Raw genomic sequence first — 21,842 nt, 5'->3', positions numbered from 1 at the left:
AGAGAGAGAACCAAGGTCTCCCCTCGCCACCGGGTTTATTGTCATTGTGGAAAATGATCGTTTCTATGCGTGGCAGGTACGACACATAATCATAGGAGGAATTACGTGATTCAAAGCTTTTTGCTGGATAAACACCGAAAATGGTTCAAACGTTTTAACCAGATTCTGGATAAAATGTTTCCCCAAAAGTAAGTAATTGATCATTTATGTAATACCCAGAATATTGGTAAACAAAAAATTACCAAACTTTGCTGGCTATCAAAATATCATACCCAATATTATTGATGAGGAAATATTCACCAATTGTTTGGCAATCAGGGTGCCCAACTTTTTGGATAGGAGAAAAAGTGGCCTACTCAAAAGATCCCCATTATTCTTAACAGTGTGGGATTAAAGGGACTATAAAAGTCTTGATATAACAAAATAAGCTTTTAAATAATGACACCCGTTTTTATTTCCTCAGTTAGTCTCTTCGTTCAATCTGCAAATTCATGTAAAGTCATCATTCATTTTTCTTTCAAACAACATAATCTGTATGTCTGCTACCTCGGAGATGTCTTCATTGAACACCTATAGCGTTTGTAAACAAACACTACATTTCTGTTCTAGTTTTCTTTTTTCTTTTTTTGCCGGGGCTAGTCTTTTTATGAATTTTACTTCGCATTAGTCTGTCAAAATGATAAATGAGGGTCTCTTTTCATACTAAATAACAAACATAAAAAGTTAATTTCCCTTTTAAGGCCAAGTTAAAAAAGAAATATGTTTAGCGTTCCTATCATGCTTCCTTTTAGAGGACATGGGATATCCTTTTATATATATTTTTAAATATAATTACTATAACTTTTTTTCATTTTCTTTTGTAAAGGGAAAATGGAATATGTTTTAACGATCTCAGCAAACAAATAAGTTTTGAAAAAGAGCCAAGCTTGTGTAGGAAAGCCATTAAAAAAAAAACTCTTCGATCTTTAAAGGCAGTGGACACTATTGGTAATTACTCAAAATAATTATTAGCATAAAACCTTACTTGGTGACGAGTAATGGGGAGAGGTTGATGGTATAAACATTGTGAGAAATGGCTCCCTCTGAAGTGCCATAGTTTTCGAGAAAGAAGTAATTTTCCACGCACTTGATTTCGAGACCTCAGGTGTAGAACTTGAGGTCTCGAAATCAACCATCTAAACGCACACAACTTCGTGTGACATGGGTGTTTTTTCTTTCATTATTATCTCGCAAGTTCGATGACCGATTGAGCTCAAGTTTGCACAGGTTTGTTTTTTTATGGACATGTTGAGATACATAAACTGTGAAGGCTAGTCTTTGACAAATACCAATAGTGTCCACTGCCTTTAAGTATTGTGTACTTAAACTCATAAAAAAAACAATGGATACTTTAAAAAGGATGGCGGCCGATGGCGGTGAAAAAAATAAAAAATAAAAACACCACCTCCTTCCTTTTCTTTTAGAAACCCGGACGCTAAACATGTTTCTTTTTTACTCGGCCTTGTTGATCAATCTACGCAATTATTGTCGGCTCTGGATGGGAGAGATCATGACCCTCCCGGAGAAGTTCGTGGTGGGCCATTCAACTCCACACACAGCCAGTGTGACAATGAGCATCATACCTATAGAATACAAGCTATTGATGAATACCAGGCCAGCCGATCTGGATGACCGAATAATTCCAACCTGGGCCCAATTTCATAGAGCTGATAAGCACAACAGTTCATTGCTTAGCATGAACTTTCTTCCTTGATAAAAACAGGATTACCAACCGAATTTTTACATAATTTTCAGGATAAACAAACAACAGCTGAATACTAGTGCCAGGCAATATGAAACGAATGGAAATTCAGTTGGTAACCCTGGTTTTATAAAGAAAGTATACGTTCATGCTCAGCAAATTTGTCTGCTTATAGCATATTTGGCCCTGTAGCGTGACACAGCTAGAAGTATAATACCCATTCAAACTCGAGTGACAAACAAACTTTGCTAGGGCGGGCTGTATACTTAAACAAGTTAGCCTTAGGGCATAGGTTGCAAACACCGCTAAAACCTTTAAAGTAAAAAGCATATAGAGATCCTTGTGGTTTCTTATTTTGATGTCTTAAACTTAAATAAAATACAATATAAAATACATTGGAACTATTAAGACTATACTCTTACTATATCCCCTTTATTTTCTTCTTCCTCGTGAAAACATAAAATAACAAACCAGTGAAAATTTGAGCTCAATATTGGTCGTCGAAGCGAGATAATAATAAGAAAAAACGCCCTTGTCACATTACACGAAATTGTGTGCTTTCAGATGCTTGATTTCGAGACCTCAAAATCTAAATCTGAGGTCTCGAAATCAAATTCATGGAAAATACTCCTTTCTCGACACTATGCACTTCAGAGGGAGCCGTTTCTCGCAACTTTGTAGTACTAACCAGTAGTTTCCCATTACTCATTAGTAAGGTTTTAATTGCTAATTAATTATTTCAGTAAGGTCACAATGCTAATAACTTTGTTGAGTTGCCAATGGAGACAAGGCATTTGACACTATTGGTAAAAATTGTCAAAGACCAGTCTTCCCACTTGCTGGTGTACCTCAACATAATATGCACACAATTAGCAACCTGTGTGAAAATTTGAGCCCAATCGGGCAGCGAAATTGCGAGATAATAATGAAAGAAAAACCACCTTTGTCGCACGAAGTTGTGTGCTTTCAGGTGCTTGATTTCGAGACCTCAAATTCTAAATCTGAGGTCTCGAAATCGAATTCGTGGCAAATTACTTCTTTCTCGAATTAGTTCAGAGGGAGCCGTTTCTCACAATGCTTTATACATACCAACCTCTCCCAATTACTCGTTACCAAGTAAGGTTTTATGCTAATTATTTTGAGTAACTACCAATGGAGATACAGCTTAAATAATTATTCTATCGTGGCTTCAAATTTCCGTTCAGCTGGAACTGTTGGAGTTACTGGTGCTCGTGCTCCATTGGCCTTGAACATTTGCCCTTTTACAGTATAAAAAGAGAATCCTATGAGTGTCGCGGCATAACATACTGGTGAACGAAAACAACGAATATTATACTGCCTAAAGTACAATTTCTGGTAAGTGAAAATTTTGGCCTGAATTGCTACAGTTTTTGAGAGGTGTTTTTTCTAGTCTAAAACTCCCTTGTTACAAAACATGTGAAAAAAGTAAATGTTTTTTTAAGCTTTGCATGGTGTGGAAAACGTGCAGGTACAGCCATATTGTTTAAGATCTCTTTTGCAATTGAGGGAGTGTTGTTGGCACCGTGTGTAGTCGGGTGTGGTCTCGACGTTTCGAACAGTGAACTGCTTGTCTTCAGGAGAAAACTGGTCTTGGGGGTTTTAACTAAGTTCTCGTGACTCCTAAAATGTCCCCGATTGATGTGACTTTCACCCCTATTCAAAACCACCGTTTTATTCCTAGCACAACCCGTCCAGATATTATAGTTCATTTGACCAAATGCATTTGGCATTATTTAAAATCAAAGGCTGCAAGTATTCTTGCAACCTCGACGATCAGTTGAGCTCAATTTATCACAGGTTTGTTAGTCTATGCATAATGTTCAGATACACCAAGTGACTGGGCTGGGTAGTGTCCAGTGTCTTTAAGCTATTATTTTGGTAAGGCAGTTAAGTGACTTTTGTGAGGGAAACAAAATGGATTTTTACGTACAAGCAAGAATTTGGGCAGAGTTGTAGACAATGTCTAAATGGCACACCAAATTTGTATTTGGTATGAACAATAGCTTTAAGATTACATTTAAAAAAGGAACTTTGAAACGCCTGTATAGGCCTATATAATAGAACAACCAAGATGTAATAAAACAAATACAAAAATGAGAATTTTCCACACCTTCAATCTACACACCTTATTTTTGCTTTCTTTGGCTGCACGGTATCGTTATCGGTATCTGTTTGTTGTATGTGCATGCACACGTTTAAAGCCATTATACACGTTCGGCACAGACAAAAAAAAAAAGGTCACAGATTTACAAATAACTTACAGGGTTTACATAAGGTAATGGTGAAAGACTTCTCTTGAAATATTATTCCATGAAATGCTTTACTTTTCGAGAAAACATTAAAACAATTATCAATTCTCGTTGTCGAGAATTACGGATTTATTTTAAACCCATGTCATGACACGGCGAAACGTGCGGAAACAAGGGTGAGTTTTCCCCGTTTTTTATTTTCTCCCGACTCCGATGACCGATTGAGCCTTCATTTTCACAGGTTTGTTATTTTTTATACCAGTTGTGATACACGAAGTGTGGGTTTGGACAATACTATTTACCAAAAGTGTCCAATGGCTTTAAAGGCAGTGGACACTTTTGGTACTTCCTCAAAATAATTAATAGCATAAAACCTTTCTAGGTATTGGAGAGATCGGAGAGGTTGAAAGTAAAAAACATTGTCAGTAAAGTACAATGTGGTTTTCGAGAAAGAAGTAATTTTCAACGAATTTGATTTCGATACCTCATATTAATGAGGTCCCGAAATCAAGCATCTGAAAGCACACAACTTCGTGTGCTTTGGGTGTTTTTTCTTTCATTATTATCTCGCAACTTCGACGACTGATTGAGCTCAAATTTTCACAGGTTTGTCATTTTATGTATATTTTTTTTTATGTTGATGAGATACACTAACTGCGAAGGCTAGTCTTTGACAATTACCAATAGTGTCCAGCGTCTTTAGTATAACTTGAAGCTTAGTATAGTAGTGTGGATAATTGACCTTGATTCATTACAGCAGGGTGAATATTCATTTATCGGCCTCTGTGATGACGAAACACCCGAAGCTTACCCGCGCTATTAAAATGCGAATGAATAGACGATGTGCTCGTGACACAACACAAACAGTGCAGGACTGTCTCAACGGTGACTGCTCTATATTCCGACATCCCTATGTTCCGACATCCCTATATTCCGACACCCCTATGTTCCGGCACCCTTATATTCCAACGACCCAAACACCCCTATGTTCCGACACCCCTATGTTCCGACAACCTGCACCAATATTTTGTGTTACGTGTTAGCAATTTTTAAAGAAAAACGGTGCGAAAGAAACTACACCTGACCGCAACTGAGTGCATAAACGTACCGGTAACCTAACTTTATGTAGTCCCCCAGAGGAGTTTAATTAATTGTATGAAAAGTGTTATTCTGCTATTAAAAAATAGCAACTTTGGTTTATTTAGAAGAGGACTGAGTAATGGAGGGAGTGGTCTTAAAGGAACACGTTGCCTTGGATCGGTCGAGTTGGTCTTTGAAAAGCGTTTGTAACCGTTTGTTATAAAATGCATATGGTTAGAAAGATGTTTTAAAAGTATAATACAATGATCCACACACGTTTGCCTCGAAATTGCGTGGTTTTCCTTTTACTTTAAAAACTAACACGGTCGGCCATTTATGGGAGTCAAACATTTGACTCCCATAAATGGCCGACCGTGTTTGTCGACGAGGTAAAAGGAAAACCACTCAATTTCGAGTGATACTTGTGTGGATCATTATATTCTACTTTTAAAATATCTTTCTAATCATATGCATTCTATGTATTCTTATAATTACTAGCATATTTTTATTATTATTAATATTAATTTTTTTTTTTGGTGGGGGGGGGGGGGGGGGGGCAAATGAAAGAAATTACACATCGGCGCAATAAACGCAGGGGAGGGTTGGAGTTGTTATAAATTGAAGGCTCGTGAAATGTTATCAACACGGACACGCATCTAACATTAGCAAAGTACTGAGTATTTTATTGCCAGCTAACTCGGGGAGCCATAACTCATGTTTATAACCACACAAACAAGCAACAAAATCATGTGTGATTCGATTATCTTAATTTGATTCCATCACTTTTAAAAACAGTACAAATTCAACTTATGAATGTTCAAACCTATTCCCGGCCGAAATTCGCCGGGAAACCTGACTGTAATACAAGTCGTGTTTTTGTTATTGATCAACATACATGTAGTAATAATGTAAGAAAATAACTTTGTCGGAACATAGGGGTGTCGGAACATAGGGGTGTCGGAATATAGGGGTGTCGGAACATAGGGGTGTCGGAATATAGGGGTGTCGGAACATAGGGGTGTCGGAATATAGGGGTGTCGGAACATAGGGGTGTCGGAATATAGGGGTGTCGGAACATAGGGGTGTCGGAATATAGGGGTGTCGGAACATAGGGGTGTCGGAACATAGGGGTGTCGGAATATAGGTGTGTAACCGTCTCAACTCACGTTGGCTGTTTACTCGGTATGTCACCAGCACGCAGTCTATTCATTCGCCTTTGAATAGCGCGATTAGCTTACCGAGGGTTTCGTGAACGTGTTCGACCGGCCGACGTACCTCCAAAACCTATGAACACTACTTAATAACCTATGTGATTACTGTATTAAACCAAAGGCCCTTCTCGAAACCACGCATGCGGAACAGGTTTTGAAATGCCGAGCATCACAAAACAGTATTTTCCCGGGGATGGCACGGAATAGGAGACTTTCCAACGCTAGGTGGCAGCAGACATACCGGGTAAATTTCCATTGTTTACGTAGTTCTGAACATGCGCATAATTCTGAGAACAATGGATTTACCCGGTAAGTCTGCTGCCCTCTATCGTCCCAGAAAGTCTCCCATTGGGAATTGAGCCAAGTCTACTTTGAGATCTGCTTGAGGCTCCGTTCTCTCGTCTGAAACCCTTGGTGCGTATCCAGTCATTCGAAAAGGGTCATGGTTTCCAGATGGCCTTGTACACTAACCTTGTACAATGGCTATACAGGCCGTGCCATTGTTGTTTATTTGGATGGCCTACTTCATTGTACAGTTGTGGAATTGCAAAAAATAAGTACGCGGCGCTTTGATTGAGCTACTCATATGTCATACAGCATATTATACACTTTATTATGGGTGCGTTCGTTAAAGCCATTGGACCCTTTCGGTAAAAAGTGTTGTCCAAGGCCCACACTTTGTGTACCACAACTTCTATATCAAATAACAAACCTGTGAAAATTTAGGCTCAATCGGTCATCGGAGTCGGGAGAAAACAACGGAAAAACCCACCCTTGTTTCCGCGCGTTTCGCCGTGTCATGACGTGTGTTTCAAATAAATCCGTAATTCTCGTTAACGAGAATTTATATTGTTTTGCTGTTTTCTCAAAAAGTAAAGCATTTCATGGAATAATATTTCAAGAGAAGTCTTTCACCATTGCCTTCTGTAAACCCTGTAAGTTATTTGTAAATCTGTGAACTTTTTTTTTTTTTTTTAACCGAAAGGGTCCAATGGCTACCCCGCGGTGTGTGGCGGTTTTTTTTTCCAGAACGAACGTGGGTAATTATCTGCAGACGTTTGTCCTGGAAAAAAACCCCGTCACACACCGGGGTCGACCCAGGTAAGCTAAACGAACGGACCCTATTAAACGGACTGTTGACAAAATGTAGCGTAGCCTGGTGGACGGAAAATTGTATAAAACAAGTGTTTTTTTCTCAATCTGCGTCATTTCGACTATTTCGGAGACTGTGTCCAGGTCACGCGCGTCCGGATCATACTGATCTAGAAATGGCTCAGGCACAACAACTAGACTTGTGAACAAGTCGTTGATGGTCTGCCAGATAGTCGAGTTGTGGCGGTGCTCTCACGAGATCATTGCTCTCGCGCGAACTGCACGGTTGCCGACTACGTTTACCCCCCCCCCCCTTTAACGGACCGGTAGTCGTGAGAACAGTAGTCTAGCGGGGCCAGAAGTCTCGCGAGAATACCGCGGGAATCGCGGGATTCGGCGGAACGCTATCACCGCGACAGACATTTACCGACTTGTCCACAAGTCTACACAAGAACCGGATCAGGGTTAATTCTGACCTGGAAGTTTTTAGAGCGTGTTTGGTGAACTTGTTTTTCAGTGCAGAGACTCATTCGTAAAAATAAATTTAACAACAAATATTTTCATACTGGTGCAACATTTTTATATGTTTTGTTGCAGACTCAGGGATCCTAGTTTTTGTCTCACCATGGATTTCAATTCAACGTTAGAAGAAGAAGCAAATTCCACCACTATTCCAATTACTACCATTGATGGAACCACGACGTTCTTTATCGTGCTCAATTTTATCGTGGGTATCATCGGCTTGGCGGGAAACACGGCCGTCTGCACGACCGTGCTCAGGTCGAAATTCCTCCACGACATCACCCACTATCTCATCGCAAGCCTGGCCATGTCAGATTTCCTCTGCTGTTTTTTCTTCCTCATAACGACCATGTTCGTAGCGGAAGGCCACCCCTTCCCGGTCAACATCAGCAGCGGCTTTTGGGGTGAGGTTTACTGCCGTTTTTTTTGGAATCTCCACCTCTTCTGGTCTGCTTTTTTTGCTTCAGTGTTCAACCTGGTTGTTGTGACATTCGACCGATACTTGGCCATCGTGCATCCGTTTTTCTACGCGAGGGTCTTCACGGTTCGTCGGGGGCTGATGCTCGCTGCGTCGGCGTGGGTGTTCGCCTTCATTCTGGAACTAGAGTTTCCAATACGATCTCACTACTCTGATGAGGCGAACGATTGTGATTTCCTTGGCCTCGGACCTGCCTGGTTTGCGAAGATGCTCTTCATCAAATCCTTCACAGTCAGCTTCATCTTGCCGCTGATCTTCCTGATATGGGCGTACTACAAAATCATCAGAACATTGCGCAAAGGGGAACTTTACCAGAAAACACATCGCACCAGTCAACGCATTAGGCAGGGCAACGGGCAGAGCAACGGGGAGTTCACTGATGAGCAAGGCAACTGGCAGAACACCGAGCAGGGCAACGAGCAGAAGACCGAGCAGGGCAACGGGCAGAACACCGAGCAGGGCAACGGGCAGAACACCGAGCAGGGCAACGGGCAGAACACTGAGCAGGCCAACGAGCATGCTAACGAGCAGCGGGGGATGGAGGTGTACAAGGCAACCCGTCGTGTCGTCCAGAGCCTCATCATTATCTCCGCCCTGTTCGTCGTCCTGCTGCTCCCGTCAGAGATGGGGAATGTCTTACTCCTCTACGACATCTCTATTGACTTCACTGGCTCTCACATCGGTAACATCTTCAGGATCACCACTGTCTGCAACTCGGTGGTGAATCCCATGATTTACGCCATCAAGTACAAGAGATTCAGAAGGGCTATGAAAGCTACGATGTGTCCGTGTATGAAGACCACTGTGGAGAGAGAAGATACCACATTCACCGTCGACATGGATGAGCAAGCCTAAATAACGCCATACTTGCAAAAGGTCGTGGGTTCAAATCCCACCCTAGTGAAGGCCTGGTCACACAGGCCTCGATAAAAATCATCTTGTAATAAGGAACCAGACTATTTTGTTCTTCCAGCCTCGGTTTGGTAACATTTATATTAATGGGAGAAATTCAAGATGGCTGCACCGTGATACAGGTCTAGTGGCAGCTGCAGCTACGGCTACGATTGCTGAGACCGTTTCAACGGACAATGACGCAGAAATCTAGAGGTAGCCGCAGCTGTAGCCACCACTTCTGGCACGGCCTATTATAATAACTCTTTCATTCACTGGTAAAAGGTATGGTTTTCACGCAGACTGCACCACGCTCCGACACGGTGTTCATCACAGCATCACAACATAGAACCAACGTTGGGCCAACGGAACACTTTCATTGGACCAACATTGGCTGTCAACATTGGCCCAACGTACTTTTGCTTATCGGTCTTATGTTGGGCCAATGTAAAAATTGGCCCAACATTGGGCCAATGTCTTGCCCATGTATGTTAAAACATTGAACCAATATCAGGCCAACGTAATCAAACATTGAGCCAACATCATTCTGCCAACAGAACAGTTTCATTGGGCCAACGTTGGTTGTCGACGTTGGCCCAACATACTTTTGCTCATAGGAGTTACGTTGAGCCAATGTTAAAATTGGACGTTGGCCCAACGCAAACATTGGCCAACGTAGAACCAATGAAATGTTTATGTTTGGCCAATGTTGATTACCAATATTGGCCCAATGTTCTTTTGCTCATTGGCATAACGTTGGGCCAATGTTCAAGTTGGCCCCACTACTAATCTTTATGTTGGCTAAACCATGCCCCAACGTTGAGACAACGTATAATTATTCAAAAATATTGACTTTGGGATTATATTTCTGTTCATGAACTGAATGAGCTTTATGATTAATTTAAGTAGTTATCTGTGAACATCTACTTTTCAGTTATTATTTACATGTAATTTACCAATAACTAAATAGTTTACTTTCTAAACTGACTACAACCTATAATACATGTCTATGCATCCTGTTCTGCAATTTTTGGTTTTGTATTTATAGTCCAGGATCCATAGACTGTTGTTGTTAACTCAAATTGTGTACTTCTTAATTAACATGGTTGAATTACAAATGTTTGTTTGTACTTTTGATGTTCATATTTTCTTACAAAAGAATTATACACAAATTTGCCTTGGATAACTTAAACTCACCCAAATTGTTGTGATATTATCAAAGTAAATATTCACACAATTCTAAGCCCCGCCCATAAATTTGCATTTATGTCAATGTTGGCTCAACGTTGGCTCAATGTTGGCTTAACATTTAACGTGATCGTGTCATTGATATAACCATGGAGGAACAATGATATAACTGTATTTTCGGGATTACTGGCATTTGACTGTCAATTCCTATAAAAAGCTTCAGCATTAGCGATGATTCTGACCATCAAACTTGTCCTATAACTAACAAGCAAAGACATTTTAACTTATTTTATGACCAGACAGACACACTTAACCACATTTTGGTCATATCCCCTGACTCATTTGTCGTAGTATGATTCTTGTTATAAATGGTTTGACGACGAAACATCAGACCGCTGACCTAATTCCAACATATAACTGCGCAACACTTCAACACAACTCCAACGTTTTCCATTTGAAAGCTCTGTTTGCAAAAAAAAAAACTAAAAACAAAAACAATCAAACAAGCAAACCAACTCCAACAGCATGCAGTGTATCAACGTTCTGTTTCCAATGGTATCCCCAAAATGATTGGCAATCGATATGAAACCCGATCAGAATTATTTGACAGTTTTCTGCCAGGCCTTTGTTTTATGATTTCTATTGTAAAACTGTTTAGCTGTTCCGACCTATACTGTCGGAACAGGTATTGTTTTCGTCGAGATATTTTTGTATTATTATTCTTTGTTTCCGCCTAAAACCTCAAAAGATTTGTGCACGTTTTTTCTTTAAAGTCAGATGGACACTATTGGTAATTACTCAAAATAATGATTAGCATAAAACCTTCTTTGGTAACGAGTAATGGGGAGAGGTCGATTGTATAAAACATTGTGAGAAACAGCTCCCTCTAAAGTAATGTAGTTTTAGAGAAAGAAGCAATTTTCCACTAATTTGATTTCGAGACCTCAGATTTAGAATTTGAGGTCTCGAAATCGATGAAAGCGCACAACTTCGTGTGACAAGGGTGTTTTTTTTGTCATTATTATCTCGCAACTTGGACGACCGATTGAGCCCAAGTTTTCACAGGTTTGTTATTTTATGCATATGTTGAGATACGCCAAGTGAGAAGACTGGTCTTTGACATTTACCAATAGTGTCCAGTGTCTCTACGCCTAATATATCCTAATAAAGATAAAAGAGTTAAATCATTTATAAAATTGAAGCTTTGTAAATTAGCTTTACTCTAAACGTAATTTTGGTTTATAATTCTTAGTTAATTAACCATGTGATCTTCATTTGCATATTTAATTAGTAAATCTTAGCAGCGCCATATCTCAAAAAGTATACTACTGGGTCAATCGGAAGTTGGCCCTTTTTTTGTTTCAGTTATCTACACAATCAATTTTCATTTTTTGTTTCAGTTATAGACTCCTTTTAAATTCTTACTTTGAAAAGGGACCGTGAGCCCATGTTGACCTCTACTTCTGGGTCAACCTGAATTGGGACCAGATCTCAAGACCTATACAACCTATTTCAAGCTTGTTCCAGTTTCCGGGACCTCATGTTGACCTCTACTTCCGGGTCAACCGGAGGTGGGACCATATCTCAAGAACTATACAACCGATTTTCAAACCCTTTTTTCAGTTACAGACTCCTTTGCGTTAAATATTAACTTTGAACAATTGTGACTCCTTGTTGACCTCTACTTCAGGGTCAACCGGAAGTGGGAAAAAACCTCAAGAACTACACCACTAATTTTCAAACCCTTTTTCACTTAGAGACTCTTTGAGCAAATTTTTGACTTAATAAATGGCCGACCGTGTTAGTTCGCACAGTAAAAAGAAAACCGTGCAATTTCGAGGCAAACTTGTGTGGATCATTGTATTCTACTTTTAACTTTCCAACCATATGCATTTTAGACCTTTCTTGGATACCTCGTAGAATTCGGAATTTCGGAATCCGACACCCCTTTTTTTCCCGAAAGACACTGGGCACTAATGGTAGTTGTCAATGAGCTCAATCGGTCATCGAAGTTGCGAGATAATAATGAAAGAAAAAACACCCTTGTCACACGGAGTTGTGTGCTTTCAGATGCTTGATTTCGGGACCCCAGATTCTAAATTCTAGGGCTCGAAATCAGATTCGTGGAAATTTACTTCTTTCTCGAAAACTACTCTCCTTTAGAGGGAGCCGTTTCTCTCACAATGTTTTATACTACCAACCTATCCCCATTACTCGTTACCAAGTAAGATTTTATGCTAGTATTTATTTTGAGTAATTACAATAGTGTCCACTGCCTTTAAAACATGTTCAATTCCAAAATAATTGTCTACGTCGAGTGTACAAACAAAACAGATGTTCATGGAGCGGTCCCATCACGCAAACATAAAAATATATATATTTTTTATTATTCAAAGATAATAATTATATTTCCAAGAATTGACATAAATTATTATAAAAAAAAAATAGGTAACGGTGTAATTGATATTATTTAAAGCTATTAAATAGTTTGGGGATTTGTATAGATAAGGTTAGCTCTTGGTTTATTTCCTTGCGTGAGGTGTGAGGTCCCAAACACATGTAACTCGCCAGCAGTCACATAAGACAAGTGCGCCCCAAATCGCTGTCCCGCAAGCGGAACAGGTTGGGGCCCGGTGTGGCGGTTTCAACTTTCCGCCGTGTTCAGTTTTCCGAATGACCAAAATACGGTAACATTACGTCATGCGACGCCTGCGCACACTCAAGCGAAAGTAGTCAGTTTTTAGTGCCGTACTGAGTCCCGGAAAACTGAACACGGCGGAAAAAACTGGAACCGCCACACCGGAGTCGCGGCCTCAGCCGTCTAGCGTACTCAGTCACGGTCTCAAATACTTTATTATGTGAATAATTTTTTCGCAATACTGTCGTAGACCATGGAGGTAGAAATATTTCCTACCTCCATGCGTAGACGCTCCACTCGTTCACCACACGATTTACTTGTGTTGTGGACGCCGCCATTACAGCTAGCTACGAGTATGTAGAGCAAAACAGTTGGTCGACTCGGCACGGCACTAAGCATCGACTACTTTCGCTTGGTGTGCGCAGGCATGGCAAGACGTAATACTACCATATTAATTTGGTAATCCGGAGCTCTGAGTACGCCCGGAGCTCTGAGTCCGTCACACCTGAAAACAATTATTTTCTGTGGCGCTGGCACAGGAGGGGGACTTGTATCAAGTCTAACCTCCATGTTGGATTGGGTGTTTAGTCTCTACCTGAATGCGTCGGTTTGAGTACGAGTCCCCATTAGGGTTTTTCGCCCGCATCTAAAACAGAAAAATTCTTCTCGTTTCGTATTAATTATCATTTTGCGCTTATCAGGCTGTTGGATGTGTACGAAATAAATAAATAAGTAAATAACATATTCAGTAAAGTATAAACGTGAAAGATCTTTTTAGGCACTGGGTAGCTTGTCTCCTTACTTGGTGAGTCTCAACATGTTTTGTATTATAACAAACCTGTGAAATTTTGAGCTCAATTTGTCGTCGAAGCTGCGAGATAATAATGAAAGAAAAACACCTTTGGCACACGAAAGTGTGTGCTTTCAATTGCTTGAATTTCGATACCTCAAAATCTAATGCTGAGGTCTCTAAATCAAATTCGAGGAAAATTACTTCTCACTCGAAAACTATACGTTACAAAAACTACAAATGATTTGCTATAGTAAGATCGATCTAAGCTTTTTGTTAGTCTGAGTGAGGACAAATGAACCAAATTTCTTTTGGCGTTCTTGGTATTAACAGTTATGTGCTTTTGGTTTGCGGATTTCGTTTGAGCAGCCTTTGGGTGAACTTGTTCAAATTGTGCTGTTGTCTTTTTTTTTTTTTACTTTTATGTGTTTGTAGTTGCTGGGTGCCTCTGAAAAACAGTGTTTCACTGAGAGGTTTAGCCAGGGTAAATTAGAAATAAATAAATTAATCAATTTTCCAGATTAAACTTTTGCACTTATCAGAAAGAAAAAAAAAATCAGTTAGACCTCGCTAGTTTTATTTCCTCGTTAGTCAAAGGTCTAAAATGTACTTTCTCATCACACGGCCAGACCTGTGGGTCAAATCAGTGACTATTAGGTTGTCCACAGGGAAACTTGTCCACTTTAAATTTGGTCCTATTTAGGTGGGGATCTTGAGGAGTGGCTCATGAAAGCTGGCAGCAAGTCGATTTTGGGAAAACATATTATTTTGTGTGTGTGTTTTTTGAACACCCCGTTTTTTCGAACCATGTTTTATGATGGTTCAATTTTAAAGGAACACACGGTCGAGTTGGTCTTTAAAAAGCGTTTCTAACCATTTGCTATATGAAATGCATATGGTTGGAAAGATGATTTAAAGTAGAATGCAATGAACCACACAAATTTGCCTCGAAATTGCGTGGTTTTCCGTTTACTTCGCAAACTAACACGGTCTGCCATTTTTATTACTGGAGTCAAAAATTTGAATCCCATGGCCGACCGTGTTAGTCGACGAGGTAAGAGGGAAACCACGCAATTTCGTGTGATACTTGTGTGGATCATTATAGTTCTACTTGTAAAATATCTTTCTATTCATATGCATTTTATAACAAACGGTTACAAACGCTTTTCAAAGAGAAAAAGACCAATTCGACCGATCAAACCAAGGCAACGTGTTCCTTTAATGGCAATCTAACATTAGCATATATTGGCCTAACTCCCATGTGATTTTGAAATATTGGCTCAACATCAGTCCATAATGATAAACGTAAACATAATGCCTTTGATAAGCTCATTCATTTGCATATTTTATTGAGCTAATTCTGGTTACTTAAAATGTGACACAATCACGTTGTTATTTCTTATGACATAATGTTACTCATTTTGCAGATAATCTGTGCCTATTTCACAATGTACCGCTTCCTTAAAGACACTGGAAACTATTGGTAAGTGTCAAAGTCTTCTCACTTGGTTTATCTCGACATATGTATAAAATGACAAACCTGTGAAAATTTGAGTTCAATTGGTCGTCGAAGTTGCGAGATAATAGAGGGAGCTATTTCTCACAATATATTGCTCGCTACCAAGTAAATTTTTTATGCGAACAATTAATTTGAGTAATTACCAACAGTGGCCACACTGAAAGTCTAATGCAGTCCTGTATACTATTAATACAAATAACTGGACATGCAGCACAGCATTGTCGTTATCTTTGGCAGAGTGCTCAAATACTTTTAAAACTGCTTATCAGCACAACAATCAGCTCAGCGCGAAATAATTTTGCTTACCAGCAGACTAAGTTAACCAGCCAAACTACAATGACACATCCATTTGTGATTTGGTATCCTGCTCATATTTCTGCTTAGCAGCGAACTCATAAGCAATACTTTCTGGAGCAGCTCTTTGATATTGGGCCCTTGATTGAATGAGGGATTGAAGATCATGCAACGCAGAAAGGGCTAACGGGTCTGGAATATAGACCATGTGACATTTGTTTACAATAAGTGTGACCTTGTACATTCTTTAAGTATTCTGGCAGGCCTGTACTACACAGGTCCTATGGGAAAGCTGACATGTTGTGTCATAATTTCCACATAAAACCAAGAGTTATATAAAGTAAAAGCTGGACAAGTTTTTAGATGTGCCTCCTTTCATCATATCAAAAGTTGATAAGAATTAGACAGTGCAATCTCCATAAAATGTAAGATTTTATATTTTCTTCCATTGAGCTGTGTACAAATCATGCCCGCAGGAAGTCCAGGCTCTGTGGCTCTTTTGTAAACATGTGATGTCACAGGTCACATCGTCTATAAGAAAGCTGACACACACACACCATAGACCTTATCGCAAATACTGGGGCGCGCGCGTAAAGCTTGGAATTAGGTGCATTGTGGTCTTGCTGGTATCCAAATTTGATCCATATCTATCCCACAATGCACCTCATTCAACAGTCTGCGCTTGCGCATTGGTATTTGCGATAAGGTCTATGCACACACACACACACAGTGAAGATGGTGGTGAATTCATAAGTGACTAAATAACAATAAGAAATACACAATTTGTATAGTGATTCATGGTGTTTCAAAGCGCTTTACAAAAAAAAAAAGAACACAAACATTTCACTAACCCTCAACCTACACTCTCAAAACGTCCGGTGTGACAGGAAATTCTGTCCGCCCCGCCCCCCCTCACCCGGAGATTATGTCCCCCTTTGGCGAACAGCGTACACACTACATCTGATAGCGCCCTCTTTTGAATCATCCTCTTGAATTATGTTAATTTCACTTAAAGAGCCAATAAAGGATGATCTCAATATTTCAACTATTACCTTTTTATGGCCAATGATTATCGTATATACCAGTTAATAACTATTTTACTCTCAAACTTTGCATTTAGTAACGAATAACGAGACTTTTTAATGTTTCCTATTGACTCCAGCTATTAGAAAACTGTAATATCTATAATTTGAGATCATCCTTTATTGGCTGTTTAATGGGGGACCGAATCTCTGGCGAACAGAACTCCCTGAGAAATGACCCGGCTCTGGGTCCCATGTGAGCCCGACCTACCGCTGGGCCAGCACGACACACAGAAAAGGATCATAGCGTACAGTCCGAAAGCTCGTGTGGTTGTTTTGAACCAGTTTCCGTGTCTAACGGATACATATTATGCCATGGAGTGTAAGCCATGGATCGAAAAACTTCGCCAAGTACACAGAAGGCATTCAACATAAGCAGCTTTTAAGCTCATCCACAGAAAGGTTTTGCTACATAAACACAAGTAACCAGCCAAAACAACATTAAGTTTATATGTGACTGGTGTGGTGCCCCACTCATAGTAAAAACACTTGTCTTAGCAGTACTTTTTGCTAAACAGCTTTTTATAAAACTGGGCTAGGCGTCCGGATTCGGACCGATTGTGATCCGAGGGTATATTAAAGGAACACGTTGCCTTGGATCGGTCGAGTTGGTCTTACAAAAGTGTTTGTAACTGTTTGTTATAAAATGCATATGGTTAGAAAGGTGTTTTAAAAGTAGAATACAATGATCCACACAAATATGCCTCGAAATTGCGTGGTTTTCCTTTTACTTTACGAACTGACACGGTCGGCCACTTATGGGAGTCAACAATTTGACTCCCATAAATGGCCGACCGTGTAAGTCGACGAGGTAAAATGAAAACCACGCAATTTCGAGTGATACTTGTGTGGATCATTGTATTCTAGTTTACAACATCTTTCTAATCATATTCATTTTATAACAAACGGTTTCAAACACTTTTTGAAGACCAACTCGTCCGATCCAAAGCAACGTGTTCCTTTAAGTGTATTCAATTATATTTCCCAAAACCTACTGTATAGGCATACTACTCCTAGACTTGTGGACAAGTCGTTAAATGTCTGTCGCGGTGATAGCGTTCCGACTCTCCCCGCGATTCTGGCGGTATCTTGCGAGACTGCTGGCCCTGCAAGACTACTGCCAGTTATAATGGGGAGTAGAATTCGGCAACCAGCATTTGGGGAGTAGAATTCGGCAACCAGCATTCCGCGCGAGAGCAGTGATCTTGCCACAACTCGACTATCGCACCGCGAGAAACCATGATTATAACGAGTTGTCCACAAGTCTAACTACTCCTAGCGTGACGATGAGGAAGAGTTATCTGAACATTATAAGAGACGGTGGTAAAACACAGAACAGTCAGAGTGAAACACATAGCTATAATAATAATCCGTGAATGAATCGATAGATATAGGCCGTGTCCGAGTAATGGCGGCTATAGCAACGGCTAGATTCCCGCGCCATTATAATGCGTCAGGATGTCACGCAGGTCTCACGAGACCTCTGTTGCCCCTGTTCTTTGCCTTGATGCCCATGGCCTTCACAAGTTAAACATAAGATTTTGCAATAAAAGTTACAAAATGGAAATTGCATTGCCCTCTTAAAGGTAAACTGTTATGGCCTGGTGCGTAAAAGTTTAAGTATCAACATCTTTTTAGGACCCTTAATCGTAAGCGACTGCATCCGCCAATTCGGTTGTGGTGCAACATGGGATAATGTCCCAAGGAGACTCTGTGTGTGTCCCCCACCCCCCCCCCCCCCACCGACCCCGACCCCCTTACGGAGAACTGCGTACAAATTTCTTCTCACAACACCCTCTTTTGAATTGGCCTCCTTAAATAATAATAATAATAATAATAATAATAATAATAATAATAATAATAATAATAATAATAATAATAATAATAATAATAATAATAATAATAATAATAATAATAATAATAATAATAATAATAATAATAATAATAATAATAATAATAATAATAAGACTTGTAATGCGCACATATCCACCCTGCTGGGTGTTCAAGGCGCTGGGTGTTCCTACAGCCCATGTACCATGTATGGACAGAATCTCCGGTACCTGAACACAAATTTCTGCACGTTAGAATTGCCATTCTCAAAAGAAATTTCGGACGTTTTATATAGGGATTCCTTTTTCTAAATCGATTACAAATAAAATTCTCCAACAAAAAGCACAACGACAGTGGCAATTTCGTAAGCAGAAAACCGGTTTGCCTTCGGGAAACATATTTCACTATAATTATAATAAAGCATCAGCCACCGGCCCTATAGTCTTTGTCTCAGCCCGTATCGGCCGTGCTGGTTGTGTCCTCCACCCCAACAATGTTCTTAACACACGGACACATCGTAGCTTTCATAGCCCTCCGGAATTTCCTATACTTGACGGCGTAAATCATGGGGTTCACCACCGAGTTCAGAACCGTGGTTGTCCTGAAGATGTTACCGATCTGAGAGCCTGTGAAGTCAATAGAGACATCAAAGAGAAGTAAGACATTCCCCATCTCAGACGGGAGCAGCAGGATGATGAAGAGAGTGGTGATGATAAGGAGGCTTTGGACTACTTTACGGCTTGCCCTATGCAGCTCTGCTGCCTGCTGCCCTGTCCCCTGGCGGTCCTGGTGCGTTGCTCCAGCCCGTAACGTTTTGATGATTTTGTAGTAAGCCCACAGCAGGAAGATCAGTGGTAAGACGAAGCTGACAGTGAAAGATTTGATGAACATCATCTTCGCGAACCAAGGAGCTCCCAGGCCCCGAAAATCGCAGTCGTTAATCTCAGCATTGTAGTGAGACCGTATCGGAAACTCCAGTTCGAGAATGAAGGCGAGCGTCCATGCTGACGCAGCGAGCATCAGCCCCCGGCGAACCGTGAAGGCCCTGGCGTAGACAAACGGGTGCACGATGGCCAAGTATCGTTCGAACGTCACCACGACTAGGTTGAACGCCGAAGCGAAAAACGCCGACCAGAAGAGGTGGAGATTCCAAAACAGCCGGCAGTAAAACTCACCCACGAAGCCGCTGCTGATGTTGACCGGGAAGGGGTGGCCTTCCGCCACGAACATGGTGGTAATGGTGAAGAACAGACAGCAGAGGAAATCTGACATGGCCAGGCTTGCGATGAGATAGTGGGTGATGTCGTGGAGGAATTTCGACCTGAGCACGGTCGTGCAGACGATCATGTTTCCCGCCAAGCCGATGATACCCACGATGAAATTGAGCACGATGAAGAAAGTGTTGACTGCATTGTTGGTTGTGTTTGGTAGACCTGGAACAATGGTAGAACTTGTTTCATCGAAAGTTGAATAATTGAGTTCCATGGTGAGAGAAACTGTGGCTCCTGATTCTGCAAAGAAAATGTTAGACCAGTTATGACAATTTTCGAAATAAGGTTACAACTATACTAGTCTCCCGAAAGGGTTCAACGATTAGACTCAGTTCAATCAGGGCCCAATTTCATAGAGCTGCTAAGCACAAAAATTAGCTAAGCATGAAATTTCTTCCCTGATAAAATTAGGATTACCAGCCAAACTTCCATTTGTAACATAGTGCTTGTTACTGGTGTTCAGCTTTTGTTTGCTTATCCTGAAAATCACATAGAAATTTGGTTGGTAAACCTGTTTTTATCAAGGAAGAAATTTCATGCTAAGCGAATTTGTGTGCTGAGCAGCTCTATGAAATTGGGCCCTGGTCTGATCTTTTCGGGGTCAATATGAACGTAAAGGTCACGTCTGTACAACTGTCAACTTTGAGCAGTGAAGGTTTGTTAAAGTCACCTGGAAGTGGTATTTTTTCAAAATAAAGCTTTTGTCACTAATAATATATGTGTTTTGATGATTGAAATGTGAATAAAAAGTTAACTAAGGTTTTAAAAAATCAGTTCTTATGTTATTTACAAATTTAAGAGTAGACCCGACCCGAGAGGGCGCTGTTCGTGACGTCAATCGAGGCAGACTTTGCCTGTAATGCGTAGAGAAAACACAATTGCAAAGTACATGTACGGACTAAGTCGTGAGTTTTTGTTTTTTTGTGTTTTTTCCGCCAATGCCGACCAGGTGTATTGCTGCTGAATGCAGAAAAACACTTTTTGAAATGTACCAACTCACGACTTGGACGTACATTTGCACGTGTGTTCCATTGCAGGCAAAGTCTGCCTCGATTGACGTCACAAAAGGGGTAGGCGGAGTCAGCCCCCCAAACAACTTTATATATTTTTTAAACATATAAATCGTGAAAAACAATTACTAAAAAAATTGTTTTATTGTTCGTAAGCATATACTCTTATGTTTGAAAGAAAAAAAAAGTATATTTCCAGGTGACTTTAAAGAAACACGGTGCCTTGGGAGTGGGCATGTATGTCTACCTCCATGGATCGGGCGAGTTGGTCCATGAAAAAGGGTGTATGTAACTTTTGTAGGACAAAAAACACAATGTCCACAGATTTACACTAAACTTACCCAGTTTGAAGATAATTATAGTAGAAAGCTTCCCTGAAAATATTACGTGCTGAGGTGATGTAGTTTTTGGGAAACGAGTAAAACAATGTCATGAAAATCATTTTCGTCTCATGAGACGAAAATTATTTTAAGCATTTACAAACGTATTTTCATGACATTTCTCAAAAACTACAGCACCTCAGTAAGTAATATTTGAAGGGAAGCTTTCCACTTTCATTATCTTCAAACCCTGTAAGTTTAATGTAAATATATAGACATTTTGAAAAGGTAATGCAATGGTTGGAAAGATGTTTAAAAAGTAGAATATAACGATCCACACAAACATGCCTCGAAATTGCATGGTTTTCCTTATGCGTCGTGAACTAACATTGCGCGCCATTTTGTGGAGTCAAGTTTTTGATACCATAAAGTGGCTGACCGTGTCAGTATGCAAAGTAAGATGTTATTGTGTGGATCGTTGTATACTCTTAAAGCATCTTTCTAACCATATGCATTTTATAATAAACGGTTTCGTGGATCACTCGACCAATCCAAGGCAACGTGTTCCTTTTAACACGAAACGTAGTGTTTACTCGTTTTTTTACGATGACACGA

General features: G+C 40.2%; 2 protein-coding genes across 2 annotated transcripts; one reads left to right on the top strand and one right to left on the bottom strand.

The window, feature by feature from the left end:
- The first annotated feature begins 2,995 nt into the window (after window positions 1–2,995).
- Window positions 2,996–9,338, top strand: LOC117301010 (dopamine receptor 2-like). The gene is made up of 2 exons (XM_033784890.1): window positions 2,996–3,097; window positions 7,992–9,338. The coding sequence occupies exon 2, from the start codon at window positions 8,020–8,022 to the stop codon at window positions 9,247–9,249; it is 1,230 nt and encodes a 409-aa protein (XP_033640781.1). The 5' UTR covers window positions 2,996–3,097; window positions 7,992–8,019; the 3' UTR covers window positions 9,250–9,338.
- Window positions 9,339–19,076: 9,738 nt separating this feature from the next.
- On the bottom strand, window positions 19,077–20,111 carry LOC117301111 (adenosine receptor A2b-like). The gene has a single exon (XM_033784998.1). The coding sequence runs from the start codon at window positions 20,109–20,111 to the stop codon at window positions 19,077–19,079; it is 1,035 nt and encodes a 344-aa protein (XP_033640889.1).
- Window positions 20,112–21,842: the final 1,731 nt, after the last annotated feature.

The sequence above is a fragment of the Asterias rubens genome, chromosome 16 (genome assembly GCF_902459465.1).
Source record: "Asterias rubens chromosome 16, eAstRub1.3, whole genome shotgun sequence".
Classification (NCBI taxonomy): Eukaryota; Metazoa; Echinodermata; class Asteroidea; order Forcipulatida; family Asteriidae; genus Asterias; species Asterias rubens.
This window is presented reverse-complemented; position numbering and strand designations above follow the sequence as displayed.